Source organism: Peromyscus leucopus, chromosome X (genome assembly GCF_004664715.2).
Source record: "Peromyscus leucopus breed LL Stock chromosome X, UCI_PerLeu_2.1, whole genome shotgun sequence".
In the NCBI taxonomy this organism is placed as follows: Eukaryota; Metazoa; Chordata; class Mammalia; order Rodentia; family Cricetidae; genus Peromyscus; species Peromyscus leucopus.
The window spans coordinates 39,562,114-39,575,814 of NC_051083.1; the positions used below are offsets into that span (position 1 = coordinate 39,562,114).

At 43.4% G+C, this 13,701-nt stretch overlaps 1 protein-coding gene across 14 annotated transcripts in view; it reads left to right on the forward strand.

The window, feature by feature from the left end:
- The window catches only part of LOC114681372 (F-box-like/WD repeat-containing protein TBL1X), a 164,490-nt gene that overhangs the window by 134,291 nt on the left and 16,498 nt on the right, over positions 1–13,701 (forward strand). For 10 of the 14 annotated variants that reach the window (XM_028854855.2, XM_028854858.2, XM_037198825.1 and 7 more), the window contains 5 exons: positions 1,254–1,390; positions 3,096–3,151; positions 7,003–7,116; positions 9,135–9,280; positions 12,191–12,455. In XM_028854855.2, coding sequence (XP_028710688.1) covers positions 1,374–1,390; positions 3,096–3,151; positions 7,003–7,116; positions 9,135–9,280; positions 12,191–12,455 — 598 coding nt within the window. In that variant the 5' untranslated portion in view covers positions 1,254–1,373. Of the gene's footprint in view, positions 1–329; positions 384–1,253; positions 1,391–3,095; positions 3,156–7,002; positions 7,117–9,134; positions 9,281–12,190; positions 12,456–13,701 lie in introns of those variants that run through there. The other 4 variants (XM_028854851.2, XM_028854860.2, XM_028854861.1 and 1 more) reach the window with 4 other exon arrangements.

Genomic DNA, 13,701 nt, shown 5'->3' on the forward strand with positions numbered 1-13,701 from the left:
GCAAACATCTAATGGTTTGTTTTGTGGGCCAGGGAATCTATGTTGAAGCCATTTGAACTTGCTGAATGCCAACCAGCTTGTGTATATAGACTGTGGCAATGGGCTACAGGTTGTTAACTTCAGGCTAGACGAACACAGTGGTTTCTCACCTGTTTTAGCTGTAGCCCTCTGAGTTGGAGCTAAAATCTCCACTCTCAGGGACAGGCTCCACATGGCCCTTGATAGGAATGAATTACAACAAAGAAGGCCCTGCCTTCTGGTATCAGGACTCAGATTGAGGAACCCTGCTCACTGCTGCTGTTGCCTTTTTATTTTATTTTGCATTTCAGATATATTCAGTCTTGGGGCTGGGGAGATGGCTCAGATGGTAAAGTGCCTGTCAGGTAAGCATAAGGACCTAATACCCAAGTAAAAATTGGGTGCAGTGAATACTGACTACAGCGGTTTGAGTGTGCCCCCAAGGATTCAGATGCTGGCAGCAGTGTGGTAGTGGACATTTAAGAGGCAAGCCCTACCGAGGTCACAGGCTGGCCCCTTCCATCCCCTCCTCTGTCTCCTGGTCTTGTGTGCTCACTTGTAAACCTGAGGCAGAGGAGGGACTGGTAGATCCCAGAGGTCCACTGGCCAGCCAGTCTACCCCAAATGGCAGTCTCCAGGTTCAGTGAGATACCCTGTGCCAAAAATTAAGGCAGAGAACTATAGAGGCTGACATCCATTCTCTACGTCTGGCTTCTGAATGTGCACATGTGCATGTGCACCCCTACACTCTCATGTGCCTACATACATACAACACACAAATACCACTCAAAGTATCAGTCTTGAGCCAGGTATGGTGATATATTTATTCCTGTAACCGCAGGACTCAGGAAGCTGAGGTAGGAAAATTGTGTATATAACAGCCTGGTGTATATAGCAAGACCATGTCTCAGAAAAAAAAAGTAATAAAACAAAACCACAAAAATATTATCAGTCTTTTAACTGTGGAATTGAAACTGCTAAACAATCACAAAACGTAGTGCCTGTGCATACAGGCATAGAGAAGAGGCTCTTCAGATGTTAGGATGTGAATGCCTCGACAGGTTCATGTGCTTGAACACTTGGTCCCCAGATAGTGGTACTGTTTTGAGAGGTTGGGGCCACTTTAGGAAGTGAGGGTTAGCTAGAGGAGGTAGGTCACTGGGGCGAAGCCTCAACAATTATAGCTGAGCCTGGTCCCCAGACAGGCTTATGTCTGTCTGTTGGTATCTTCCAAGCCTCCTGATTTGCCAGTCGTGGGGGACAGAAATCTGTGTTTAGAAGAGAAGATTTTAAGAAAATCTTGCTGCTTGGCTTGTGCACATCCTCCACTAGTGTGAAGTGGACTTCCTTAGCAGATGTCTGCTCTTACCAGGTAAACGTGTCCAAGAATGTTGCTTTCTGGGTCTGCCTCTGCATGCCTTTTGTGTAACATTAGCATCTGTCATGGGTGTGTACATGGGGTCTAGCGGAAAATCTTGGGAGGGCAAATTTTAATTAACCCAATAAGGCAGCCAGGCACAATACAACCCTTTTGGCATGCCTTTTGGTGAGGATAATCTTATGTGAAAAGCAGAGTTCTTTTTCTAACAAAAGACTCCCTTTCTCTCCTTTCTCAACCCTATACTTAGTCTTTGCTGGATTTTAATTATATTTTAATAAATATAAAACAGTTCATGTTTATAATAGAAAATGAAAAATACAAAAAGCACACACAGTTGTAAATTCAGCATAACTATCCCTAGAGCTAGTTATGAATGAAGAGGAGGGTGTAAACAAAACAAAACGTAGTACCATGCACACACCTCCTTTTTTTTTTTTTTTGTTGATTGACTGATTGGTGGGGGTGGGGGTGGGGATGGGGTGTATAGGTGTGCACCCATGTCTGGGGGTGTGCCTGCCCATACAAGCAGGCTCACATGGAGGCCAGAGGTTCATGTCAGGTGCTGCTTTCCCCACTGAGCCACCACCCCAATCTACACCTACTTTTTTTTTCTACACAATACTAGCATAGACATTTTCTCCTAAATATTGTTTTAATGACTGCATCTTATTGCACTGTGTTATTGCTTCACAACATTTCCTCATTTGCATATTTTCCACATTGGGATCAAACTATAAAATGCATATTGGCCACCTTTTTGGTTTTGTTTATCTCCTTCCCTTCTCCCATTGTTAATCTGATGAACAAATAAGCATCTACAGTAGAACAGGAAAGACACATACAGATATGACTCAAGGGTCATTGTATTAATCTGTTTTTGTGGCCATAAGGAAATTCTGAAGGCCAGCTACCTATAATTAAAAGAATTTTCTCTTAAAGTACTACTGATTATGAAATGAACATGAACTTAACTTAGAGACTAATGATGTTATGGAGAAAGAAGCCAGGGAGATAAGAGCTGCTGAGACTAATACAGCAGAGAGAAATACCCTTATAAAAAGTTATTTAGCATCCATACATGCATGTAATGCATTTGGATTCCCTACCCTGGATGGAAAGGGTACTTAGAGACCATTTTCCATCCTCTGGTTGGCCGTCTTGGTTCCTCATGGAAACAGGACCCTAAGTCTGAGTCTCAGTAGATAATTCCTTTGTACTGCAGATTCTTCCAGCATAAAGAACAGCAGGCTAATAGCAGGGACAAGACACTTTCTTACCTCCCTGAGAAATATAGGCAGTTTGTCATGGCCATGAAAATTCTCTGCATCATGGGACAAACTGAAAGGAGAATTTTTGCCATATAATGACGCATCAGATGTATCACCCACACTAAAATGTGAGCACCTTGCACCATCTTCTCCACTGCAGAACAAGGTTGCCCTCTGGTGGCAAGTAATGAATTTGTTCTCTCTGTCCTTTACAGCAGCACCATCTCTCTGGGCTAGGGAAGTCTCCAAGTCTCCAGTTTCCATTTTTAAAGATACTACGTAGCAATTTAGATCTTGTTGATTTTGAGCAATCCTCTTGTTTCCCCAAGATTAATAGCTATTAAATACTGTTAATCATACCTGAAAACTGGTAATAAATAAATCACTTAACGGTCTGTGGATACTGAATCTTGACCTGTTTTGTGAAGGAACAGGAACTTCTGCAACCTTAAAGTCTTGAAAAGAAGACAGACAAACAAAAACAGTAGGTATAACGTTCTCTTAATTTCTTGAAGTCTTTAACCTCAAATTACTATTTCTGTTGATACTTCTCTCTAGTGCAAGAGGTTCAGAGATGCCATCAACCTTAATGCCTTTTTCTTTTTTCTTTTGTTTTGCAGGGCAGGAAAGGGGGGAGAGGGGATTGATAGAGTTGTGGATTCAACTCCAAATGGAATTGTTTTTTATTTCATTTCCGGTATAATCCCAACTCCAAAGACCTCACATCAACTACTTGAAGGTGTCTCTATTGAAAACTAGTTCAGGCGAGAAAATTAACTCAGATGAAACACTCTTGTCTTCCTTGTTCTATTTGGGACTGGGCCTATCTATGAACGTAGAAAATGTTCTCTTTTATTTGTAAGTGGGGGGTGGGGTTTCAGAAAGATTCCTGGAGCCTCTCAGAGCTCCAGGCTGCAGTGGGTGCCATACTACTAACTAGTCAAGTCTTAAATGAGAGCTGGGTTTCCACTTGTAAGTGGCCGGATACCGAATGGCCAGCATGGGTCTCTGAACTGCTGCTTTCTTTGCTGGGCTTTGTCAGCCTCTCCTTTCCTGACAATCACTGGTGTGAACTGTTACTAGGAAACGGGGCCTGAGTCTACGTGATGGCTGTGGTATGTTTTCCTGACTCATTCATGTGACCCCCTTTGAGTAATTTGAGCAACATTTTTAGACTTGACAGATAAGAATACTGGCTAACATAAACGGAATATCTATCACATACCCCCTATCCCCAAGAGTCAGAGAATATTTCAGAAGAGGTGCAAAGACTGTAAATGCCAGTGGTTGGGAGACTACTGCAAAATAGTATCTTCTAGACATGACCATTGAACTCATAAATTCACAATAGTTGTTGCCTGTGCAAGATCAAGTCAGCCACCATTCCAGCATGAGTAGAGCATGAGAGACTCACAAGGCCCCACCCTTAGCTGAGGCGCTATTGACAGTTGATGGCTATACTAGGCGAGGAAGAATCAGTTCTCTTTAAGGGCAGGTTGTCCATGCTCCAGTGGATGGCCCCATACCCATACATAGATGGACAGCACTAACTGTATGAACGCTGTGGTATAAAAAGAGGATATGGGGCTGGAGAGATGGCTCAGTGACTCTAATTCCCAGCACACATGCAGCAGCCCCTAACTGCCTATAACTTGAGTCTCGGAATCAGATGCCCCTTCTGTCCTCTGTGGACACTGACAAATATGCAGGCAGTATGCCCTATGCATATTTTTAAATGAAAAAAAAAGAGAGAGAGAGAATGTGGAGCCTAGAGAGATAGCCCAGGAGTTAAGAGCACTTGTTCTTGCAGAGGACACAGATTCTGTTCCCAGCATCCAATTGGTTGCTCACAAGTCTATAACTGTAGATCCAGAGGCTATGATACGCCCTTCTGGCCTCTTCAGGTACTGCATACACCTGGTACCCATACCTATATGCAGGGAAAAACACTCATACACCTAAAATAAAAATAAGTATTTTTTTTTTTAATAAAAAGGGGAAATGAGGTTGGGATCCCCTGGAGTTGGAGTCACAGGAAGTTGTGAGCTGCCTGGCATGGGTACTAGCACAAGCAGTGTATCCTCTTAACCACTGAACTGTCTCTCCAGTCCCCTACTTCCTCTTTTTAAGATGAACATTCTTCAGAATGTATTTCAGAGTCTCCCATTTACCACCTTCCACAAATGTATAGCAATCCTGGAGAGTGATACTAAAAAATACATTTCACTTGTTTTGGTAAAACCCATTTTTCAAATTGTTTTCTTTCTGTCATTCTAATAACCCAGTGTGACCTCTGCCCTTCCATTACCTTGTTGTAACAAATTGTTGATAGAAAAATCAGAGGTTTGCTGCTGTGTGGGAGGCAGAGACACCCTGAGACTGTAAGCCTGTCACTGCAGCTGAGACTGTTAGCATGACAATACTCAGCCTCACCAGGGGTCTTCTGGTCTGCTGAGGCCCCAGGGTTTTGCTATACACATTATTGCATTGTCTAATTTCCTTAAGTTATATTTTTTGTTAGGTTGCACTGTGAATTTATAGCTATTTACTAAGAATATATTTCTTCCCCCTAAGGCATCAAGTAGAAATCTCAGGTCAATTTTTTGTGGCAATGCTTGCACAAATACATTACTATCACCCAAGAAAGACAAGCATTTTTTAAAAATACATTTTCATTAGTTCTTTGACAACTTCATACATGCATACAATGTATTTTCTTTTCATTAATTCATCATTCTTGACAGACTGATGAAGCAGGGTCTGTTTCCATGGGATTTTCTATGTCCCTCATGTTTCCTGCACTGCACCTCTTCACCTGAAGCCTTGACACAAATGATGTCAAAGTGATATGTGTAAGCTACTCAGTCCGACAGTTGTTCACTATCCTTGGGGCTGCTCATACCCTGTGTGACCTTTAGGTGTATGGTACAGACCCCTTTAAATTTCCTCAGGGGAAGACACTTTGATGAATTATTTCCCCAGGACCACACCATCATTCTTCCAAGGAAGGCTTGCTATCCCTACCAGTCTGCTCAGGCGTCTTCTGTGTGGGAAAGTGCTTAGTGCCTGACCCAGCTACATCTACCCATGTTGAGTCAGGGTTCCATATGTGCATGGTTCCATTACCAAGCACATTCTGAATTATAATGCACTGCGGTTTCACCAAATACAAAGTCAGGTGATTATGCACTCTTTTGACCCTGTATCTGGCTTCCTTAGTATGGTTTATATATTAGTCTATCCAGACCCTAAAATTGATGCCAGCTCTTCTCTTTTGGGAAAAACATTTTGCCTGGGGTATGTATAACTAACACACACACACACACACACACACACACACACACACACACACACCACTCCTAGTTGCATTTCTCTTTCTGTGATAAGATGCCCATCACCTTAAGAGAGAAAGGGTATATTTGACTTACAATTTCATGATACAGTCCACCACTGAGAAGTCAAGACAGGAAACTTGAAGCAGCTAGTCCACAGGAAGAGCAAAGAGAATTTGAATGTGAGCATGTGCTCAGCTTGCTTTTTATTTCTACACTCAGGAACCAGCCCCTCCTAGGTGCCACTCACAGTGGGCTGGGCTTTCTCTTGTCAATTAACACAATAAAGACACTCCTTCACAGACATGGCCATAAGCCAGCCTGATCAAGATGGTCCTTCATTGAGACTCTCCTCCTAAGCCACTCTAGATTGTGTCAAGTTGACAATTAAAATCAACTGTCATACACATGCGAATACATCTGTCTTATATATAATCCAATGTGATGGTAATTGGTCAACCTATAATATGTATATGATGTTATAATATGTAATAGTAAATGCAGTGTTTAGTATTGTTATCTGTATGTAACATATATAGCCTCTCTCCTCTCTCTCTCTCTCTCTCTCTCTCTCTCTCTCTCTCTCTCTCTCTCTCTCTCTCTCCCTCCTCCCTCCCTCCTCTCTCTCTCTCTCTCTCTCTCTCTCTCTCTCTCTGTGTGTGTGTGTGTGTGTGTGTGTGTGTGTGTGTGTGTGTGTGTATGTATACACGTGTTTGGTGGCAATCAACCAGGGCCATAGGTAGACTAGGCCCCAAGCTACAATGAAATTTTATATAATCACACAATTAGAAAATACAGTGTGAATCAGTCATGAATTTCCATTATGTGTATGAAAACATGAACATTATTTAAATATCATAGGGTATAGTTCAGTAGTAGAGCACTTGCCTAATATATACAAGGCCCTGGACCTATCTGTAGCACTCCCCCAACACACACACACATTCAGAAGGTGAATACAGACAGTGTATTCAAAACAGTATTTTTGGTGTTTTTCTAACAGAGGGTGGCTCCCACTTGATAGAGACGAAGACCTCATCGCCGCAAGGTGAGGCTAAGATGAGCATTACCAGCGACGAGGTGAACTTTCTGGTATATCGCTACCTCCAGGAATCAGGTAACCAGCTTGCTTTTCTGAAGGGAGTTCATTTTAAACATGCCTTGGGCAGAACGATAGACCACCAGTGCAAGCCAGGCTATAGGGTCATCAAAAAGACTGAAGGAGCCGGACGGTGGTGGCACACACCTTTAATCCCAGCACTCGGGAGGTAGAGGCAGGTAGATTTCTGTGAGTTCGAGGCCAGCCTGGTCTACAGAGTGAGATCCAGGACAGGCACCAAAACTACACAGAGAAACCCTGTCTCAACAACAACAAAAAAAGACCTAAGGACCCTCTTTGTAAAAGTATTAGGGATGAAGGACTGGTTTGTGGAGGAGGGGTACTTCATTCCTGGATTGGAATGTGGGAGAATGATCTTTCTTCCCATGACAGGAAATCAGACTAAAATTATTATCAAGAGCAGTTGAGCCAGGCATGGTGACAAGTGTGCCTTTACTTAGCACTTGGGAGACAGAGACAGGTGGATCTCTATGAGTTCAAGGCCAGCCTTGTCAACTTAGTGAGTGAGACATTGTCAAAATGTTGCTTCATGGTACATAGTTAAAAGACTAGACACATATGTCTCCTGTTCACAAAATAGGCCATATGGGTAGCAGCAGGTGTGCTCATAGAGCCTCATGTGGGACACAATTCTGTTTTGTCATGGTCAATGTGATTTTAGTTCTCAAGTAAAATATTTTTTAATTCTCACAACTTTTAAGATATTTAAGACCTACAAAGCAATACTAATGAAAACCCGTCCTGGTACCTACCCATGCAGCTCAATCAAGAAGACACTTCAGTCCGATAGAGAACCCCCAATGTTCATTTCCCTGTTGGAGAGTAGAAGTCTCTGATGAAGCTTTTGCCAAGTGTCTCCTTCTGAGGGCTGTGTGGGGAGTCAGTTCCATGTCTCTCCTGACTTTGGTGGCTTATTAGCAACCTTTGACATCCCCTGGCTTGAAGCTGCATCACCTTGATGTCTAAATGTGTCACATTGGTCTAAATCACTGGTTCTCAGCCTGTGGGTCATGATCCCCCAACAGCCCTTTTACAGGGGTCACCTAAGACCATCAGAAAACACATATTTGCATTACAATTCATAACAGTAGCAAAATTACAGTTATGAAGTACCAGTGGAATAGTTTTATGGTTGAGGGTCACCACAACATGAGGAACTGTATTCTAGGGTCTCAGCACACTTGTTTTAATAAATTATACCTACAATGAACCTATTTTCAGATGGTCACACTCTTGAGATATACTGTATCCCACCTTCCAGAGTTGCCTGTGTAGTTCTGTTAGATTTCTTTCATCATGACCAAATACCTCAAGCAAAGCAAATTTCTTCCAAAAGCCTTAGTCCATGGTTGCTTTGGTCTCAGTGCTTTTAGGTCTGTCGGTGTGGAAGAACATGGTGGTGGGAGTATGTGGCATGGCAAAGTGGCTCACCTCATGGTAGCTAGGAAGCTAAGCGAGAAAGATGGGAAGGGGTAGAGGAGTCCCCAGTGTCCCCTTAAAGGTCACACCTGATGACCTGACTTCTTCCTATTAGGTCCTACTTGTTAAAGGCTCTGTCACCACCAGTTGTGCCACTGGCTATCACTCAAGCCTTTAGCATATGGGCCTTTGGGGGATAGATCACAGCTAAACTATAGTGGAAGTCTCAGTGACAGATAAAGTTGACTCCCATTAAACCCATCTGAAGTTGAAGATACCAGTCAAAATGCATTTAGCAGTTGGAGAGATGGTCCAGTGGTTAAAGTACTGCTTGTGCAAGGATGTGGGCCTGTGTTCCATTCCCCACCACCCATGTAAAAGCCAAGCTTTGCCATCAAAGACTATTTCTAACCACACAGCAGCACCATTGCTCCTTTAGTCTGTGTTTCCTAGTCTCCCTGCCTACTCTATCCTAATTCAGAAGCTAAGCTTTCATTCTGCAGCCCCTTGGTGCACACAGTTCCATGGTCACATCTCCAGCCCACACCTCCCTCCCTACTTTACTCTAACCTACCTCTGCTTCCCTCTTCCTGCAGGTTTTTCCCACTCCGCCTTCACGTTTGGGATCGAAAGCCACATTAGCCAGTCCAACATCAATGGAACACTAGTGCCACCGGCTGCCCTCATCTCCATTCTTCAGAAGGGACTGCAGTATGTGGAGGCGGAGATCAGTATCAATGAGGTATGTTCATTCCTGAGAATGTGGCAGAGTTCCAGCCTCCCCCTAGCAGATCTCTGGAGAATGTGTATGCTTCTTACACATGGGTCTGGCGTGCATTCTAAGGTACCTGGTAAAAAGTGGAAGCTACAGGCAGGCCACTGCACCATCAGCAAGCTTTGGGTGCCCCCTTGTGTGAGTTTGCAGAATCACAAGGTGTTGGCTGATAAAAACAATCAATTCATTCTACTTACAGACTTTCATCTACTCCGGCCCAGTGCTTTGCATGAGCAGACAAGCTCTCTTTCTGATTTCCCAGGGCAGATTGGTCAAAGAGGGCCCTTACTGGATGCTCATGGAGAGTCTGTATTTTGTGTGAAACTGTCAGGGGGCATACCCAGAGGGAAATTTGGACAGCAGTTTTTTGTAACACACTACCTATTTTTCCGGCTCTTACATTCTTTCTCTGTCCACTTCCTTTGATGTTCTCAGACTGAGCCTTGGAGCAGGTAATATAGAGATCCAGTTTAGAGCTGCATATTCAATGGTCATTTATTTTCAGCAGTTTTACCAATTACAATTCTCTGTAGTATCACTCACTGCAAAGCAAATAGCAGCACTAATCTGTGCTTAAACATAAATATTTAGAATTTGATAAGCACATCATGTCCATTTAGCAAAACTGTAACAGTATCTTCCCCAGCCACAGGATTTTGGCTGGGTTTGCAGTATCAGATGTGAATTCTGACTTGTGGAGCAGGTCTCAAATCCAATCAGAAAGCAGTTATCGGGCCACTGTTGTATCAGTGGACACATCTTGCCTGGCGATTGGTGGTACAAAGCATGTGGGGTTCATAGCTGAGTAGCAATTCTTTCTCAGCAGCTTTCTTAGTACCTTCTAGCCCTATGAAAGGTATCTTATAGGAAGACACTTCCAGCTCAGTTCCTGCTTGATTTGTGTCTTACATCTTAAAGACCAGCAACAGAGTCTTAGTAACTAGTTCTGGTAGGAAATGGACAACAGTGGCAATAACCTGGATTATTTTGGTTCTTAGGTCCTTCCAGACTAGCAACCTGTAGAAAGTTAGCACACCTCTGTCAGTTTTTTTTTTTTTTAAAAATAGTCTTTGGCTTCTGGGAGCAGCTTTAGCTATGCATGCAGGATACCTCTGTTCATACGTTGTTTTGTTTTGTTTTAACTTACAAAAGAGCAAGTTTCCTTATACTTTTTCCATACATACTTCAATTGGCCTGCTCTGACACATGCCACCTATCTCCTCCCCTGAACCTGGTCCTGCCCTTAGAAATATCTTGCCCAGACTTTCTCTCTGTATTCTCTTTTACTTTAAAAATTGTCCTTCAGAACATAAAAGTAATGTCTGATTTCTATTTCTCTCATCTTCCAAGAGGCTTTTGTTTGTCTGTGGGTAGATAATCTTTGTAATGTGTTTCCAAGCATTAAAAACAAAACAAAAAAGTGTGACAGTATTGACAGTGATCTTTTGTTTTAAATTCATTAGTTAATTTTTATTTTATGTGTATGTGTGTTTAACCTGTACCCATGTCTGTACCACTGGGTTTGTGGTACCTGCAACGGCCAGAAGAGGGCATGGGGTTGCCTGAAATTGGCATTACAGATGCTTGTGAGCCACCATGTGGGTGCTGGGAACTGAACCCAGGTCATCTAGAAGAGCAGCTTGTGCTCTCAACCACTGAGACACCTGCCCAGCCACATGACCATGTTTTGTGACACAATCACTTGTTTATTACTGTGGCTCTCTATGAAAGAAGAAAGTAATATGGAAAGATCAAGACTGGCCAGGGCCACTCACAGCCAGTATCCAGGGCCAGGTGACTGATGGGTGATATTGTACCACATTGTATTATTTTTTACATTGTATTGTAATTTAAAAAAATAAAAAAACCTGCCAGAACGATTTGTTGTTTAGACAGTATTCAACCGAAACTTATTCCTCTCCATTTCTGGGATAATTGGAAATTCAGAGCATGTGGAAACATTGTTTTTCACTCAGCAGACAGCCTAGAGGTATTTGAAGATTCATGATTCAAATATCTGGAGTGTTTCCTCAGGGAAGAACTTCTGTGTTTTTAAGGATATGTGGATATGTTTGTGTGATAGGTAGAAAGCAGACAAAGGACACTATAACATATGCATTGGGATCAAGTGAACGCATTGCCTGGTCTATCATGGTGATATTTCATCTCTACACTAAAACCAGGGAGTCATTGTCGAGCACATCCAGTGGTGTAGTGTCTTTATATTGGGCTCATTCCTCCTCCATTGTTAATGGTGGCCATTGTAGAGGTGCCTGCTCTGGTGGTAGCATCCAGTCAGGGTTTCTATCAGTCTCATCACTACGTCACCTTTGTGGCTCAGAGTTGCCCTCGATGTCAGCACTATACCTTTGTAACTCAGGGTTACCAACAGTCTCAGGACGTGGCTGTGGTCTCAGAGGAGTAATTTCCAGCACACCTGAGGATGGTGAGCAGCATGTCCTGCCTCTACCCACTAGATGGCAGTATAAACCCATGCTTCCAGTGTTGATGACTGAAAATGTTTCCCCCTGTCCCCCTCGGACTCCCCCTCTCATATACACACATTGAGATTTATCCTTCAAGGAGGCAAAGCTACCCTACTGGTTGAGTAATCATTGATGGTAGCAGGTTTTGTCATAGGATAAAAGGAAAATATTCAGATGTCCTAAATGCCAAAATACGGTCTGACAGCTATCAAATCTCCACTAAGGATGATCTTTACTGCTAGCTCTCTATGAACAAGTCCTCCTCATCCACTTCCCCATCCCTCTTTGCCCTCGAACCCTGTCCTACCACAAAACTCCCTGGCACCTTATTCCTAGTCTGTGCTAGTTTCTCCATGGTAGCTTATGGGTAACCATTGTCTTGCTTTCCTAGGATGGCACGGTATTTGATGGGCGTCCCATTGAGTCCCTATCGTTGATTGATGCTGTGATGCCCGATGTCGTTCAGACAAGACAGCAAGCCTTTCGGGAGAAGCTCGCTCAGCAGCAAGCCAATGCAGCGGCTGCAGCGGCGGCGGCTGCCGCAGCCACAGCCACAACTACAGCAGCCACAACACCAGCAGCTGCTGCCCAGCAAAACCCACCAAAGAATGGAGAAGCCACCGTGAATGGGGAAGAGAATGGAGCCCATGCAATAAGTAAGTGGAGACTTCTCTGGTCTTCAAGAGGCATGGTTGGTTTTGGTTTTGTTTGTTTTTCCTCTTGAATCTGTATATGGCTAAAGGGAACTGTAAAGTGCTGCCCGCTGCCCGTCTGTTAAGTTGTTTTCTGGTCTTTGCTTCCCGTCTATCCACAAGATTGCCACCTTCAACTTCATTCACATCCCTTGGTTTTAGGAAGTTTTGCTCCTCTGTGAGTGTCCACATTACAAGGGAAACTTATATAAATAAGTCACCCAACGTAAAAGTGTGTCATTTGTGGGAGCCTTCAATCCCAGCATCCCATCCGTGTCCCATGCTAAGGGATAAATTGTTCTATAATCAACGAGTTGAGGTGATTTCAAGGGCAGCAGGCTCAGACATGGAACATTATATTGCTTGGTTTTTGCAAGCCCCCAGTAGTTTAGCCCCTATTGGGTAAATGTCCAAGAGTATTTATTTCTAGAGTTAGAACAGGTAAGGTGATGTCCACATCAGCCCTGCACCTGGACAGAGCAGGGGGGAACACGTGACTTAATGCACACTGGCAGCTCACACACAGAGGTTTGTTTTGTGTGCACCCACAGCTCTGGTGGCTGTTCATGGTGCTTCCTGAAGGCTTACCTCTGATGCCACCTACTGAGGTTTATAACTTCTACACTGTTCCTTGGGCTTGGTGCACCTGGAGTGATGACCCTGGAATTCACAGTCTGCTCTTGTCTTACTACTGCAAGGCACTTTCTCCTTTCTGCTGCTTCAATGGCAAGCAGGTTATGGTCAGAAGACAACATTCAGGAGTTGCTTTTCTTTCTTCACCAAGGGTTTGGACATTGAACTCAGGCCATCAGTCTTCCAGGACTAGTATTCTGTATGGCTGAGCCAAATCACTGGCCTTCTTGCATGATTCTTTTGAGAGTGGCTTTGTATTCCTATAATGATATGTCTGAGGCAACTAGTTTTTATATCAGCTCACAAGCGATGTATACACATGGGCATGACTATGGTGGACATTGGGGTGGAAACACAAGGTAGAAGAGCATCGTGGGAGACAAAGAAGTCAGAGCAGCCTGGAAATGGCTACCAGTGACTTTCCACTAGACACCACCTGCTATAGTGTCCACATGTGGCAGCACACAAACACTTTGGGAACAAATAAACAGCATAGCACTGTCAAAACAGAAACACAAAATGTGCGCCAAACTGCAGAAATGCCCACTTTTGCAGTCACCAGATGTATTGTGACTTT